Here is a 17426-nt window from a genome sequence, read left to right as displayed (position 1 = left end):
TCCGCAGGGGAGCTGTCTGTCCTGGAGCAGGAAGACAAAATGGCGGATGGCCGTCAGCAGCCTGTTAGGGCCAAAAAGCCTCGAAGGCATGTCTTAAAGGGGCCATGCTATTGTTTGGTTTTTTTTGCTTAATAACTCTCGGGGTCCTTTTTTTAAATTTATTTTGCTCAACAACTTTGGTCTCCCTTGGTGGTTTTGTTTTGTTTTTGTTGGGGAGGGGGGGGAGAGAGAGAGAGAGAGAGGTGTTTGGGATTTTTGGTTAAACCATCTGGCAAACCTATGTTTGTCATACAGATCTAGTAATCATAAGAAATTGTAGAGTCCTGCAATTTAACTCAATCCAGCATGCACATCCTTTGTCCACTTAATTTGCATTCAACCCACTAATCCATAATTATTCTTGTGAGCAAATAAGGTAGCAAAAGCGTTCCTTGTAACATCAGAAAGAAGAAGTTACCAACATTATCACTCTCTTGGCACTCACAAATTTTCAAAATATATGTATTTTAAGTGTGTTAAATATATAATAGAATACATATTCTAGCGTGGCATAATTTTATTAACATTTGTTTGCCAGAAGCTGGATAATGTGGCTTTCCCAAACTCACTGAGATAAGAAGCCTTATCCCATTGGACTACTGTTGAAGATTTAAAAGACTGTATCTATGCACATGTTTTTTGAGGGAAATAGGCACATAATAGAAACAGTGATGATGGCTCCATAGTATAGTCTGAAACTGCTTTTTCCATTCGATAGGTCATTAATGCCTATCTAAAGGTCAGCCAGTGGATTACTTTACTGAAAAGGTCAAACAAACAAATTAAGGATGAGATTTTCAAAATCACTGCATAGGCCAAACTCTGTTTTCAAGTGAAGTCATTCGAATGAATTCAAGAACAGCAGAGCTAGGCCAATGCTAAGCACTTTTGCAAATCCTATCCAAAAAGCAGAAAATACACTTTGAGAGTTCTGATATTTTGATGGTTCATGCAACTTCATTAAGTCAAGACATAACACAGCAATGCAATGTTTTCATCACAGTATCTTACAAAGAAACACTTATATGAGACTACATACCTTGAGATGTAGTGAAAACTGAAGTCCCATTGCAAGGGACTGCTATTCCAGTAATTTCCCTAATCAAGGCAAAATAAGTTTGCAAGTGAATTCAAACAATATTTAATTCTAAGAACCATACTGTACAGTGACTTTTTTTACAGCTGCAGTTCAGTATTTAATCTTCACAAGGATTAATTAAGATATTCAAACAAATGAAAAGGATTGTTGTAGAGTGCATTACAGTTTTATAGACAAAAGATATCCTGGCAAAAGAACTGGAAGCAGCAGTGCAGGATTCTCTTTGTTCTGCCAATGTGTTTCAACCTCCCAAAAAGGACCTGAAGGTGGTGAAAGCATAAACTGGCCCACACCCACTTACATAATTTATCCTCTATCGAGACAGCCAATAAAATAATAATAATAATAATAATAATAATAATAATTAATGACTGTTAAGATATCAGGACAATTCCTAGTATGCAAATCGTTTTTCTCTACTGACCAACCAAATCATCTCATGAAGGAACGAACCTTCTAGAAGCTTTCCTTCACACAAAGCAGCCAGACTAACATATGATCCAATAACTAGGGAGAGGACAAGAGGTTTTTGGATTTTGAGATTGTTATACCACAGATGATGACATTACAAATACTTACTCTTTATGAATTTTATATTGCTCATCTAACTTTAGTTTGGCAATGTTGTTCCATGCAAGCGTTATACTTTCTTCTGTCAAATCTTCAAAAGATTCTTCACTTGGAGAAACTAAAATAAATACCACCATAAATGAGAAGTTACAACTGAAAATTAAAAAAAGACAGACTTCCAATAATAAATTATTTGAAATTGCAGCAAGTATAAAAAAGACATTTGCAGCATCTCTACCATTTCCAGTTTTATTATAGAGAAGAGAGAATGTATGAAAGTTTATGTAACTGCTCCCACAGTACTTACTGACAGAAGTTTAAGAACATAAAAAGCCAGAAATCTTCTGATTAATTCCTAAATGGATCAGAAGTTTTTAGATAGCAGAGAATTCCTGGTACTCTAAATAGAAACATTTTGAATGGAGAGGAAAAAGCAGAATGCAAGTTGTTCCATAATGCAAGTTTGTTACAGAAGATGTTCTATTATGACTGGCTGCCACACTTTTATGTTCATGTATGTAAGTCAGATTCTGCAAAGCTGTAGATTTAAAATGACGTCTTATGTTTTTCAAAGGTTATGGAGATTTACCGAAATTATATCACCTAACAAAATGGCAGCTGCTACCAAGAATACAATACAACTAAGTTAATAAGATGTGCCAAGCTGAGAAAGTATACAGCATGATTTAGGGATGTTCAAATCTAGATTTTTTTTTAAAATAGAATCTTCTTTTGGCAAGCCATCTAATACAATTTTAGAATTAATCCTGCATGAGTCATTTGGAAGAGACAGTCTACTTAAAACTGCAACCTGTATTGTCATTCATCTACTTGAAAGTTAAAGATTACCAAGTTGGGGACTGAGGAAGATAATGTAAATCTAAGATGGTGTGCAAAAGCGGAGTTATTGGCTGACAGCTGATTGCATATACAAACATAATGGCCATAATGAACCAGACCAATCCCCAACAGTAGCCAATGCCAGTCACTCCAGAGGGAATGTACAAAACAGTGCAATTTTGAGTGATCATCACTTGTCATCCATCCCATTTCAGGCAGCTGGATGTTTGACAATCCCTGATCATCTTGCCTAATAGCCAATGATGGCCCTATCCTTTATGAACTTATCCAATTCTTTTTTTAAACTTTGGCCTTCGCGACATCCCATGACAATAGGTTCCATATCTGACTGCATGTTGTATGAAAAATACTAATAGCTACCTGACCACTTTGGAGTTGACCATTATGGATCTAAGGTCTCTTGTATTTAGCCTGTTCGTAAGTATCTGGAGCAAATGCTTATAAAATGTTTTATTACTGAATTTGGTGTATTAAATTGCTTATTGGTTAGGCTTTACAGGTATGTTTAGATAAACTGTATAAATACCATGTAGCATTTGAATTTAATAAAGCAATTTATGGTTAAATTAGTGTTGAGGTAATACCTTGAATAAATATTCATAATTCTAAAACTTTCTCTGTACCTTTTCCAATTTTAATGCATCTCTTTAGAGATGAGATGTCTAGGGCTGCAAGAGGTATTCAAGGTGTGGGCAATTTTGTGTACAGTATTCTGCCACCATTATTTGGAAATGACAACACTACTTAGTCAGGAATAATTTGGCCCTTTCCTGAACAGACAAAACAGCGGCACAGATTCAGTATTGCTGAGAAGGACAGATAAAGTGACAGACTCATGAGACTGGGAGGGAGTGTGGATAGCTGACTTGGGATCTGGGTGTTTGAGGTTTCTTGCTGGGAGTTGCTTTGCTGAGAAGTAGATTTTTTTAATGTTGCTAAGGAAATTGTTAGCCCCTGAGAGTGTGTCTAGACTACAGGGTTTTGTCAACAAAAGTGGACTTTGGTTGACAAAACTATACTTGCATCTACACTACCGCTGAGTTCTGTCAACAGTAAGTCGACAGAATGTGGCAGTTTTGTCGACGGTGGTAAACACGGATAACAGACTTTTTGTTGTTGTTATTGTAAAGGCAACACCACATATAAAACAGAAAAACTGAACTATAGTCTGCACATTCACAAGTGTTATTGACTTGCAGCATATTTATAGACCTGTATATGGATGATAGAAATAGTGGCTGATGCTCATTTAAACCCTTGAAACAATTTTAAGAGGCATATTGAGCTGAACAAGACAATACTTCCATTCCTGATTGTTTAAAACAAAACAACAAGAGCTGCCAGGCATAAGTCTGTTTTCCGTCAGAACCTTTGGTTCCTATGCAGTTATTTCTCCATTAATTACAGGGAAAGCAGCCAAGCAAGTTACATAACATATGATTCTCTGAAATAAAAGATTCAGCCCTCCCAAAAATAAGGTCAAGTCAGTTATGGTATCAGATAGCAATACAAATAATAACTTCGATTCTTTTATATATTTACCTGGAGATTCAGCTATGGAAACATTGTGACTGGATGCTCGAGACAAACTTTTGAACTTTGGTATTATCCTCCGGGGATGAGGAGTTGTAAACAACTGTTTCGGAGTCTGTCCAAACTCCAAGATTTGTGTCAGCAGAGCTACTTTCTCATTAGGGTCCATAATACTTAAGAAAAACAAAGTGATCAGTGAAATATTTTAAGACAGAAAAATTGCTTCTGAAAAAAAAGACATATCTGTATGTTACAGCAATAATTGCACAGTCATAGTAAAGGCATGCACAGCTGACATGTTACCCAGTTTAACGGACAACTGAATGAAAGCACTAAAACCATGACTGTGTGTACAACAATAGTAACAGCAAGCATGCTATTCTGAAAATATAGCAATTTGTATTAGTGTAACTGAAGTCTCAGATTGCACAGATACTGGAGTGCTTAATCATTCAATACAACTTATATTACAATGGTAAGGTTAGTGGTCAGTGTCCTTTGAACTCCAAAAAACAGAATGGATACCTCAATTGTTGGGAGTGCATGGACAGTTACCAGGGAACTTAATATGTGACTATCAAAATTGCTTATTAGCATTTAATTACCTGTTTAAATCAACTCCGCCTTCATAAGTTAATGGATGAAACACTGAAAGAAGAGGGAAAGAGCTATTTGCACAATATGGATAAACATGTCTTACTTTCTTCAATTCACAAAACTACTGTAAACTACTGAATATTTAAACTGAGCTACAAATCTATGAAATTCCATCCACCTCACTCACTGCAAGTTATAATTTGTTTCAAGCCACGATGCACAGAAAAATATAGGCTACAACAGAGAAGAAAACAGTTTCAGACACCATTTTTGCTAACTTAGTGCATTTCATTATATCAGCATTTCTGTTATTTCAAAGACTCAGTAACCAGATACATAACAGAGAGCTTATTCCATCATTGTAAGAGTCCATCATCACAATGGATAAAGAGAAACTGATAACCTGAGAGGCTTGGTGATTTAGGATTAGTTCAGCACTGACTCTCCAAAAGATCCCTTGTTCCTCTTAAAAAAAGAAATAAGGGATCTTTCGGAAAAGGCTTTATTTTCCGAAAGATCCCCGTCTAGACTGGCGCTTTTTTCCGGCAAAGCCCCGAGCCGGAAAAAAGCGGCAGCCATGTTCATGCAAATGAAGCGGGGGAGATTTAAATCCCCGCTTCATTTGCAATTGCGATGTGTCTAATCTGCATCCCTTTTACGGAAAAGGGATGCAGTCTAGATACAGCCACATGGTTTACATTCCACATCAGAGTCCCACTGGACTAATATTAAACTATTTCAACACCACGTGCAGTTATCATTGACTTAATCAAAGAGTCAAAAAGTATTGTTGGTCTCCTATGACTGTCATTTCACGTGCAACATCTACTAAGGATTTTAAGGAGCAGTTATTTGACTAATCATGTAGTAGACACAACTTGTATCAACTATATGATTAGTCAATAAGGGGAGCTTCCCTGCAGAGCCGAGGCGGAGGTAGCTTACAGAGCTGGCACGGGCCCAGACTGCTCCGAACTGCTGCACTTCTGCATTTTAAATGTAGCAAGATCTGCACCTCGACACTGGGACCCCCGTGGACAGTTACTGCTACCTCCGTATCCCTCCCACTGCCTCTGATTGAGGCAGTGGAGAGGGAGGGTGGGGAGGGGCAGGTGGTACCACGGATATAGTGCTGAAGGGAAGAGGCTTTTAAGCTCAGCACTAGCTCCTGTGTCCCCCCTCTTACAGAGGCAGTGGTTGACGAGGGGCAGGGGGGAAGCGAGTAGTCAAGTACTGGACTACCCAATAAGCTTAGCCTTATCGGATAGTTGAGTACTCGACTACTCACTTACATCCCAAACATCTACACACAATGCATAACCCCAACATTATTTCTCATTTGTATACTACATTCCGGGAAGACAGATATTACAAGAAAGGGAACAAGTTTTAGAGGATGAGTCACTATTTCCAGAGGAAAAGGAATGGCAATTTTCTCAAGTACAAAAGGATCAAAGGCAGGTGTGCATGTTCGGGGCAAGGAAGAAAACTAGTTTGTCATATATTCCATTCTAGAGTTTAGCCACGTTTAAAAAGTGATGCTTTAGAAACTTTTACAATTTACCATTGTGGGCTGCAATGGCTTCACTTCCCTTCTGCTTGTACCCAAATACTAAGTCAATCCATTCATGGAGATGTTCTGACACATACTGGCTTTCTAAGGCATTTTGGCTCTTCTGAAGAAAGTCATCAGGATCTAATGAGAGAAAGGTTAAATCAGTGCAGAAATATAAACTGCTAAATGCGGATGAATCTTTTTCTCTCCTTCTCCCACCAGACATTCTAGAGAGAAACCTTCTGGATTAATTACAATTAAATAACACTACTTGAGTAGTATTTGATGTATACATTCAGAGTATGAAGATTTAAAAATATGATCTTCGATCGTTAATAGCCACGTTAGATTATTCTCTCAGAATACCAGCACTTAAGTTTTTAAAAATAGAAAAATCGAACAAAAGAGAAAAATAAAATTGGGGAAAAGACAAAGGATTCCAAGAGTCTGAGAGCAATGAAGGTAAAACATGTGGTACTGAGTTTAGTAAATACACTCAGAGTGCCATTACCTGATGCCCAAGGAGGAAGTTCTACATGGTCAACCATCTTTCCTCCCTGTCTTTTCCCTAGTTCCAACTTCAGACTATTTATTAGAAAACTGGAATCATTTTCATAGAATTCTGGAATCAGCTAGTGGGAAGATTTACAAGGGAGAGAAGAAAAAAAAAATCAGGATTTCCTTTATTTTTATTGATTTAAATAAAATGTGTGAATACAAATACTGAAACTCTATTAAAACACATGGTGTATTATAACATTTCGGTCTTACAAACTTGTTGACATTTGGGAAAGACCCCAAAGCCTCTTAAAGGTAAGTCTTGTATGGATTTAATTTAAAAGTTTTGAAGATAGCAAATAAAACTGACTTATATCATCAACCCAAGGTTCTAAAGGATTTCAGGTAAGCCAGTTGTCTAAGATCAGACATAATTAACCACTCCTAATTCTGCAGCAGGGAACTAGACTGCAATGTTAAAAAAAAAAAAGCTTCTTTTCTCAATTCAAGCTTCTCTAGTACCAGCAAAGCACAATTTATCATCTTAAACGCCAGCTACCTGGCTGCCGCCTATCCTCCCCATGTTGCTACCTCTGATACAGGCTTGTTAGTTAACCATGTAAATGGTTACATTTTCACATCTTTACTTAAAACTGAAGATAAAAGAAAAGTTACTATAATTCTAATCCCTCAAAATGGGGTGTACTGCAAAAGGCAAGTCCCAATTACACTTGAAAAATATCATGATCTTCAGTTAAAAATCACTAACTAACGATCAGATCAAAATAGAACTGAGGGGGAGGAGGAAAAGCAGCTCACCAGAAACCATGGGAGCATTCAGAGAAGGAATACAAGATGATTTCCAGTGCCAGGCTCAAATTAAGCCTAGCAAGGCAGGCCTAACCTGAGTAAGGAACCAATGGAAATTCAAACATTTTGAAATGAAAAAAAAAAAAAAAAAAAAAAAAAGGACAGAGTCATCAAGTAATGTCACCTCAAGTAGCTTCCAGCTATTTACCTCTTTGAAGTCTGTTGCACCATCCAGACAATTTTTCCAGGTTTCTGCAATGCTAGACATATTACAAGTCAATGGTATATTGGTGATGAAAGACATTTAAGTTCCATATAAACATGCAATTTAAAGGAAACCATTAAATAGTTAAAAAATAAATCTATTGAATTAAATTTAAACAAACCTGTTGAACATTCTGTCAGCATGATCAAATTTTCCATTTTGTAAACAAAGCATGTACTCTGGTGCTGGGGAGATAAGAATGGAAGTCACATCTGTCTAAATTCTGCATATTTTCAAACCCAACAGCTGGTCAAAAAGACTTGCAAAGAAAGCAATCTTACCAACTCTAACCAGATAGAACAGTACATAGCCGGGAGACGAGTAGTGGCTTCCATACATGAACTTAGGCTCTGGCATTTCCCGATAACGTGTCTGTAACATATTGGAAAAAGACAAACTGTTTCAAATTAGAATAGTGTTTTTTCCTATATTGAATATATACCTGTTTATCAGAAAACTTAAGCTAGGGTTAAACACTTCTCCTCAGTCTTCACTCAGATAACACAGTACAAAGTTTTTAAACTGTATGGTGACAGGTACTTAATTTCAGGGGAAAAAAAAATCCTATATTCCATTGTATCTTTCTATATGCAATATGTGAAATACATTCCTGGTAAGCTGAAAAGAGCAGACTGGAGTAAAAATGAATAAAGCAAAGAACACTGGCAGTGTGGATTTCTATAAGTTGATAGTATTTCTGTAAATTCAGTATTATAGCTCTACTTCACAACTTAGAACAAGTTATAAGTTGTATTTCTTTAAATTATCCAAAACAGTAATATAACAAGAATATCCAAACAAGTGCCACTCCGTTTTATTGAGACATTGTGTGTTTTTATATGCAACTATTAGCAGGGACTAATATATTCAAAATATTTGCAATAAGAGTATATTCCAGTACATATAAAGCAATCAACTGACTCAGAGCACAAAATCATAGAAAAGTAGGGGTGGAAGTCACAATCTGTATTCACAATCTTTATTCATCTAAAATCCTTTTCTTTCACCAGTAAAGATGTGATTCATTTGGCAAGAATTTCCTCTGCTAATGCTTTTTAAAGAGAAAAGCAAGGTAAGCAGTTCAGCAGCATGGGGATATTAAGGCAGTTATATTCCTCATACGATATTAAATTACAATAAAGGAACTCCTGTCAATAAGACAGGTCCCATACAGAATATACAAGGATTCTTTAAAGTGTTCTTGCAATTTTATGTCTAAGAACGACAATATAGTAATGAAGTCTAATGCCAGTGAAGAGACTGATTTTCAAACACTGTTTTTATGTTAGGGTATGTCTAGCTACAGGGTTTTGTCGACAAAACTGGCCTTTTGTCGACAAAACTGGCCTTTTGTCGACAAAACTATAACCGCGTCTACACTACTGCCGAGTTCTGTTGACAGAATGTCGACAGAACTCGGCAGTTTTGTCGACAGCGGTAAACCTCATTCTACGAGGAATAATGCCTGTTGACAGAAGGCGTTATTGCATCTACACTTTCCTTTGCGTCTACACTATCATGTCGACAAAGCAGCTTGCTTTGTCGACAGAACTGGATGTAGTCTAGATGCTCTTTGTCAACAGAAGCTTTGTCGACAGTATCTGTCGACAAAGCCTCTGTCGACAAAAGCCTGTAGTCTAGACGTACCCCTGGATTCCTCATGAAAAAAAAAAATCCTGCCTGATGTGGAATGGGAAGGAATCTTTTATGTGATATTGTCTATAACTGCATACAAAGTACAGTGGCAATATTCCATTTCAGGTGTTAATCATTTCCTTTTTATTCTGGTCTTTTGATATTTGGTGCATTTAAAAAAAAATTCTGCACCCAATTCCCTCTATAAAATCCTTGTATTTTTCTTAGCGAATTAGGCCATATCTACACTAGCAAGCGTACGTTGGCACAGCTGTATCATTAGGGCTCAAAACTTGTGTCACTCGAGGATGTTTCTTTTACACCTCCAAACAACGTAAGCTTTGCCAATACAAGTGGAACAGTAAATATGGCTTTAGAAGCACGTGCCGATGTGCTTTGTTAATTAGTTATTATATTGTTTGTTAAAACAAGTTCTTTTCTTTTTTAAAATAGTTTGACTGATCCACACATGCTTATTTTACATTATGCATTATACTCCAGCTATCCATTATAGAGTTTTATATAGCTAATTATCGTTACAGTATTCATGGAAAAGCAATCACAACAGTTAACTACCTAGTGAACTTCATTTTAAAAAGGCAGAAAGCTTCATATTTGTAATGAAATTTAACTAATTTGTTTTCCATATTTTACTTAGATACAGTGCTTCTTAGATATTTTAAGTTTGTACAATTAGTCGTGTATATATTGACAGCCACAGCACACTAAGGGTACATCTACGCAGTGAGGCTATTTCGGGATACCAGAAGTATCCCAAAATAGCTATCCTGTGTCTTTTGAACTTGCCCACTATTTCGAAATAGGTCTCAAAATAAGGGACGTTCCATTTTTGGCATCCCTGTAAACTTTGCTCCATCATGGTTAAGGGCTGTCTCGAAATAGCACGTTATTTCAAAATTTGGCGCTGTGTAGACACACCAAATTTTGAAACACGCTATTTTAAAAATTCAATTGAAATAAGACACACAATTTGCGCTACACAAATTGCGTATCTTATTTTGAGTTTAGTGTGCTGTGTAGATGCACCCTAACTTAATACAGATAAGAGTTTGCTTCTGATTATATTTTAGTCTAAATTTCAACAACATTATTAAGAACTGCAGAATACAGGAGATACAATGAATAATCCTAGAAATATCTGGATACATATCATACAAACATATTTATTTTTGTTTTGTGCAAATTTCATCTTCACAAAAGGTTCTAGATGGAAAATCCAGGAAAATAGAGTCCTCTTAGTAATAAGGTCACTAATTATAAAACAAACCCCTGAATTCCACATACCAATAATCTTTGCAGCCTTTCCTCATTCAGAGCACCAACAGGTTTACTAAGGTCCCGGAAAGTTTCAGGCTTTGTCAAATCTAAAAGAGAAAAAAAAATACATTAAACTACAGATTGCTCCAAGTGATAGGAATCACATGTAAACTAATATTTTAAAAACAGCAGTATTTTCCTCCCCTTCCTACAAGCATCAGAAGCTCTCAAACTAAGGTCTGATCTATACTAAAGAGCTAGGTCAATGTAGAACAACTTCCGTCAACCTAACTCTAAGCATCTACACTAAAACGTAGTTCCCACCGATATAACTGGCCCATCACCAACCAACTTAACTCCGCCTCTGCAAGAGGCATAACATTTAAGTTGAATTAAGTTAGGTCAATGCAGCATCAGTGAATTATTTAAATCAACTGTTGTTGCCTTTTAGAAGCAGTCCCACAATTCCCTAAACAGGTGCTCCTGGATAGTTCGAACCATGGATACAAGAAGTGTAATGTGGACATTCAAAAGCAATTTAATTATTGTGGCGGCTGTACGTAGACATAACTTAGGTTGACTTAGTTTTGTAATGTAGACTTGTCCTAAGTAAATATCCAGTTCCCAATATTAGTTTTTCAGTTACTTATCTAAAAGTTGCACACAAAAGCTAGCTCTGGGGTAGGGTTTTGCTAACGCTATGGGTGTGTCTAGACTACATGGCTCCGTCGACGGAGCCATACAGATGAGTGTACTCGGCAAAGGGAAATGAAGCGGCGATTTAAATAATCGCCACTTCATTTACGTCAAAATGGCCGCGCTGTGCCGATCAGCTGATTGTCGGCACAGTGCGGTAGTCTAGACGGGGATCAGCTGACCCCAGATCCCTTTGTCATCAGATCCTTTATGCCTTGTGAAACCATTTAGTCTAGACACATCCCATATGTTTCACAGCTCTGCAATTAGGCAAACATCTCATATCTATTAATAGACACTAGTGGTTTTAAGGCACAAATAAATAGCATATCTCCCCATATAACTTAAATAGCTTGTCAACTTTATGGTGTCACAACAACATTGTTTGACTAGGAGGTGTCTGAGTAGCACTGTTGATTCTCCCACCTCATCCTCTCTACCGAATGCAAAGACATAATGCACTCCTGAATGGTAAAGACATTCACAACCCTGAAGAGAGTAAGCACCAAGAATGCAAACATTTTATAATTAGAACCTTGCTCAAGAAGTCAGCTTAGACACTAACCTTTACGATTAGTGCCCTGTATCAAATCTCCATTTTTAGGAAGTGTTTCTCAGAAAGCGGTCATGGCCTCAGTCTAGCAATACCTGGTTCATAAGTTTCTTTTTACCTTAGTCTGGCATGGAACAGACTGATCTCGTATGACTGATCCATATAGACTTAAAGACTTGCATAAAGTTGTTGACATGATTGACCATCAGATATTGTTGACTCATTCATAAAAATCTTGGGGAAGTCAACAATGTGGCCCTTTTAGCAAGCATCTCAAAAAGATATTACAAATATTAGTTAAGCTTCATATCTTATCAAGTAATCATTTTCTAGATGGGGAAAAATCAGACACAGTCACTTGCTTGACATGATAGTGCTGGAATTAACACACTGATAAACGTCCTATTCCTTATCCTCCAGCCTCATTTTGATGTGGCACGATTTTTATGAAATGTACACCATGAGCAGACTGTGTTTCTTCCTCCTACAGATGTTGCTTACCTAATTCTGAACTAGAATAATCTGCTATGATCCAAGGAAATACAGGATACTGGGAAAGATCATTGCAGCTTCTATCAGCCAGGTTGTTGAGGTGAAGAAGGTACTGATAATTTGAAAGATGACCTCGCTGCCATTGCAACATGTAACTCTCAGCTGTCTGCTCTGTAATATGATTTTCTAAAGAAAAAGAAAAAGAAATCAAAATAAAACTAAACCAGAAAAAAAACCCTTATTTCTCTAGTCTAAGAGAAATTTGACTTTTCAGCACCTAGAATTATTTGACTGCATTGTACACTGTAAACGTCCAGTAATTTTAAAAAATCTGTTTAAAACATACCTTAGGTATTATTATAATAGCACTTATTCGTAGCTTTAAAATATGCTAAAGTCATCAAGTAGCCAATTGAATGAACTGGAAAAAAATACTACATATTTGTGAATATAAAAAAGAAACATGACGTCTCATGTTAAGAAGAAAATTGTTCAAACTTTTGCAGATCTCACGAGACATCTAGATAAGACTTACGTGTACTGCTGGGGAGAAGCCAGTGGTCGTGGTACATGTAGGTAACTAGGATATGTCTACACTACATGTCTCCGTCGACAGAGCCATGTAGATTACCTTTGTAGACATGGGAAAATGAAGCGGCGATTTAAATAACCACCGCTTCATTTAAATTAAAATGGCTACAGCGCGGCAGCCATTTTAATTTAAATGAAGCGGCAATTATTTAAATCACCGCTTCATTTTCCTATGTCATTTTCCTAGGTCTACGTCGACGGAGCCATGTAGTGTAGACATACCCAACGACATAGGGAAGGGTAGGAGAGAGGTTCTGGGGGCCAAATTAAGGCTGCTAGGAAAGGGATTGAAATCCAGGACCTTTATGGTAGTGTTCTCTGAAATGCTTCCAGTTCCATGTGCAGGGCCGACCAGGCAAGCAGAGTGACAGAGTCTCAATGAGTGGATGAGATGATAGCATGTGTGTGGGGGATGAGGGGGAAGGGTTCAGATTTATTAGGAAACTTTTGGGATAGGAGGAGCCTATAAAGGAAGGATGGGATCCACCTAAACCAAAATGGAACCAGACTGCTGGCACTTAACATTAAAAAGGTTGTAGAGCAGTTTTTAAACTAAGGGCAGGAGAAAAGCCGATGAGTGTGGAGGAGCACATGGATCGGAAAGAGCCATCTCTTAAGTGAGGGTCTCAGATGCCCTATGTCAATGTTTCTTAAACTTTTTAAGACCAAGGAACACCCATACAATAATTTTTTTATGAGGAACACCAAGGATTTTTTGTTTGTTTGTTGAGCAAAAAAAAAAAAAAAGGTCGGGGAAAGTTAAAGGTCACCTGCCCCTTTAAGGGCGGCCAATTTGAATTCTGTTGTTCTCCACGGCATACCCCCGCCTGCCTCACAGTGTGCCGTGGAACAGTTTAAGAAACACTGCCCTGTGTTGTAGTAAGGAGGAGAGGATGAAAGTATGGGTCAGATCAGATGAGACACAATCAAATGAAAAAAGTCTAACGCATCAGGAAATGGCAGACAGATAAATAGGTGACAAATTATTAAAGTGTTTATATACAAATACTAGAAGTCTAAATAGTAAAATGGGTAAACTAGAGTGCCTAGTTTTAAAGGAGAATATTGATATAATAGGCATCACGGAAAGTTGGTGGAATGAGGACAATCAATGGGGCACAGTTATACCAGATATATACCAATATATATCGGAAGGATAGAACAGGTCATGCTGGTGGGGAGGAGTGATACTATACGTTAAAGAAAATGTAGAATAAAATGAAGTAAAAATCTTAAATGAACCAAAATGTTCCATAGAATATCTATGGATAGTAATTTCTTGCTCCAATAATAAGAATATAGCAGTAGGGATATATTATCGACCACCTGATCAAGACAGTCATAGTGACTATGAAATGCTACGGGAGGTAAAATTTAACATCCCTTTCATGGTAAAAACAGCTCAGCAGCCCAACACTGTAGCATTTAATTTCAGAAAGGGGAACCACACAAAAATGAGGAAATTAGTTAAACAGAAATTAAAAGATACAGTAACAAAAGTAATATCTCTGCAAGCTGAAAGGATAATTTTTAAAGACACCAAAATAGAGGCCCAACATAAATGTATACCCCAAATTAAAAAACACAGTAAGAGAACCAAAAATGTGCCACCATGTCTTAACAACCAAGTAAAAGAAGCAGTGGGAGAAAAAAAGACATTTTTTAAAAAGTGGAAGTCAAATCCAAGTGAGGAAAATAGAAAGGAGCATAAACTTTGTATAATTAAGTGTAAAAATATAACAAGAAAAGCCAAAAAGAAGTTGGAAGAACAACTAGCCAAAAACTCAAAAAGTAACAGAAAATGTTTTTTAAGTACAGGCAGTCCCCGAGTTACGCGGATCCGACTTATGTCGGATCCGCAGTTGCGAACGGGGCTCTCCCTGGTCTTCAGCAGACCAGGGAGAGGAAGCAAAGCGGCGGAACATGTGGGCAGCGGACACGTCTGGGCTGTCCGCTGCCCGCGTGCTCCGCAGCTTTGCTCCCCGTCCCCCTGGTCTGCAGACCAGGGAGACGGGGAGCAGAGCAGAGCAAAGACGCGGAGCCTGAGGGCAGCAGGACAGCCACGGCGCGTCTGGGCTGTCCCGCTGCCTCCGTGCTCCACGGCTTTGCTCCAGACGCCTGTGGTACAGCAGCTGGGGCGCTGCCGGTTAGTCCCGTAGCGCCGCTCTGGGCGCTACTGGACCAAACCGGCAGCACCCCAGCTGCTCTGCCCCAGGCATCCTGATTCAGCCACTGTTGGTCAGTTTCAGCAGCGGCTGAATCAGGACGCCTGGGGCAGAGCAGCATGGGTTGCTCTGCCCCGGGCTTCCTGGAATCAGCCGCTGATCAGTTTCAGCAGCAGCTGACTTGGGGACGCCTGGGGTTCTTAAGTTGAATCTGTATGTAAGTCGGAACTGGCGTCCAGATTCAGCCGCTGCTGAAACTGATCAGTTTCAGCAGCGGCTGAATCTGGACGCCAGTTCCGACTTACATACAGATTCAACTTAAGAACAAACCTACAGTCCCTATCTTGTACGTAACCCGGGGACTGCCTGTACATCAGAAGCAGGAAGCCTGCTAAACAACCAGAGGGGCCCTTGGACAATCAAATGCTAAAGGAGCACTCAAAGATGATAACATCATTGCAGAGAAACTAAATGAATTCTGTGCTTCAGTCTTCATGGCTGAGGATACTGGGGAGATTCCCAAACTTGAGCCATTCTTTTTAGGTTACAAATCTAAGGAATTGTCTCAGACTGAGGTGTCATTAGAGGAGGTTTTGGAACGAGTTGATAAGCTTAACAGAACCAGATGGCATTCACCCACGAGTTCTGAAAGAACTCAAATGGGAAAATGCAGAACTCTTAACTGGTTTGTAACCTATCCTTTAAATCAGCTTCCATACCTAATGACTGGAAGATAGCTAATGTGACACCAATATTTAAAAAGGACTCTATAGGTGATCCTGGCAATTACAGATCAGTAAGTCTAACATCAGTACCAGGCAAATTAGGTGAAACTATAGTAAAGAATAAAATTGTCAGACACATAGATGAACATTATTTGTTGGGGGAAGTCAATACGGTTTCTATAAAGGGAAATCATGCCTTACTAATCTGCTAGAGTTCTTTGAGGGGGTCAACAAATATGTGGACAAGGGGAATCCAGGAGATATTGTATACTTCCAGAAAGCCTTTGACAAGGTCCCTCACCAAAGGCTCTTAAGTAAAGTAAGTTGTCATGGAATAAGAGGGAAGGTCCTTTCATGGACGGATTATTGGTTAAAAGACAGGAAACAAAGGGCAGGAATAAATGGTAAGTTTTCAAAGTGGAGAGAGGTAACTATTGGGGTCCCCCCCAAAGGTCTGTCCTGGGACCAATCCTATTCAACTTATTTATAAATGATCTGGCGAAAGAGGTAAAGAGTGAGGTAGCAAAATTTGAAGATGATACCAAACAGCTCAAGATAGTTAAGACCAAAGCAGACTGTGAAGAGTTTCAAAAAGATCTCACCAAACTAAGTGACTGGGCAACAAAATGGCAAATGGAATTAAATGTTGATAAATGTCAAGTAAAGCAAACTGGAAAAAATAATCCCAACTATACAAACAATATGATGGGGATTAATTTGGCTACAACTATTCAAGAGAGAGATCTTGGCGTCACTGTGGACAGTTCTCTGAAAACATTCACTCCGTGTGCAGCAGCAGTCAAAAAGCAAATAGAATGTTAGGAATCATTAGAAAAGGGATAAAGAATAAGACAGAAAATATCTTATTGCCTCTATATAAAACCATGGTACGCCCACATCTTGAATACTGCATACAGATATGGTCGCCTCGTCTCAAAAAAGATATATTGTCACTAGAAAAGGTTCAAAGAAGGGCAACAAAAATTATTAGGGGTTTGGAACAGGTCCTATATGTAGAGAGATTAAAAAGACTGGAATTTTTCATCCAGAGGAAACTAAGGGGGGATATGAGAGAGGTCTATAAATCATGACTGTTGTGGAAAAAGTGAATAAGGAAAAGTTATTTACTTATTCCCACAATATAAGAACTAGGGGTCACCAAATGAAATTAATAGGCAGCAGGTTTAACAAAAGGAAGTTTTTCTTCACTCAATGCACAGTCAGTCTCCGGAACTCCTTGCCAGAGGATGTGGGGAAAGCTTGGACTTTAACAGGGTTCATAAAAGAGCCAGAAAAATTAATGGAGGTTAGGCCCATCAATGGCTATTATCTAGAATAGGTAGGAATGGTATCCCTAGCCTCTGTTTGTCTGAAAATGAATGACGGGAGGAATTACATGAGGATTACCTGTTGTGTTCCCTCCCTCTGGGGATCTGGTATTGACCACTGTCGGCAGACAGGATA

At 38.2% G+C, this 17426-nt stretch overlaps 1 protein-coding gene across 3 annotated transcripts in view; it reads right to left on the bottom strand.

Moving 5' to 3' along the window:
* The window catches only part of NSMAF (neutral sphingomyelinase activation associated factor), a 63574-nt gene that overhangs the window by 12171 nt on the left and 33977 nt on the right, over window positions 1–17426 (bottom strand). For 2 of the 3 annotated variants that reach the window (XM_075920652.1, XM_075920653.1), the window contains exons 13-23: window positions 12491–12667; window positions 10768–10847; window positions 8109–8199; window positions 7949–8012; window positions 7771–7822; window positions 6766–6886; window positions 6264–6395; window positions 4708–4750; window positions 4112–4275; window positions 1718–1826; window positions 1079–1137 (exon numbers count right to left, since the gene is read on the bottom strand). In XM_075920652.1, coding sequence (XP_075776767.1) covers window positions 1079–1137; window positions 1718–1826; window positions 4112–4275; window positions 4708–4750; window positions 6264–6395; window positions 6766–6886; window positions 7771–7822; window positions 7949–8012; window positions 8109–8199; window positions 10768–10847; window positions 12491–12667 — 1092 coding nt within the window. Of the gene's footprint in view, window positions 1–1078; window positions 1138–1717; window positions 1827–4111; window positions 4276–4707; window positions 4751–6263; window positions 6396–6765; window positions 6887–7770; window positions 7823–7948; window positions 8013–8108; window positions 8225–10767; window positions 10848–12490; window positions 12668–17426 lie in introns of those variants that run through there. The other variant, XM_075920654.1, reaches the window with a different exon arrangement.

This window comes from Pelodiscus sinensis, chromosome 2, assembly GCF_049634645.1.
Source record: "Pelodiscus sinensis isolate JC-2024 chromosome 2, ASM4963464v1, whole genome shotgun sequence".
Lineage (NCBI taxonomy): Eukaryota > Metazoa > Chordata > Testudines > Trionychidae > Pelodiscus > Pelodiscus sinensis.
Note: the sequence above shows the minus strand (reverse complement) of the source record. Positions and strands in the feature narration are given on the sequence as shown.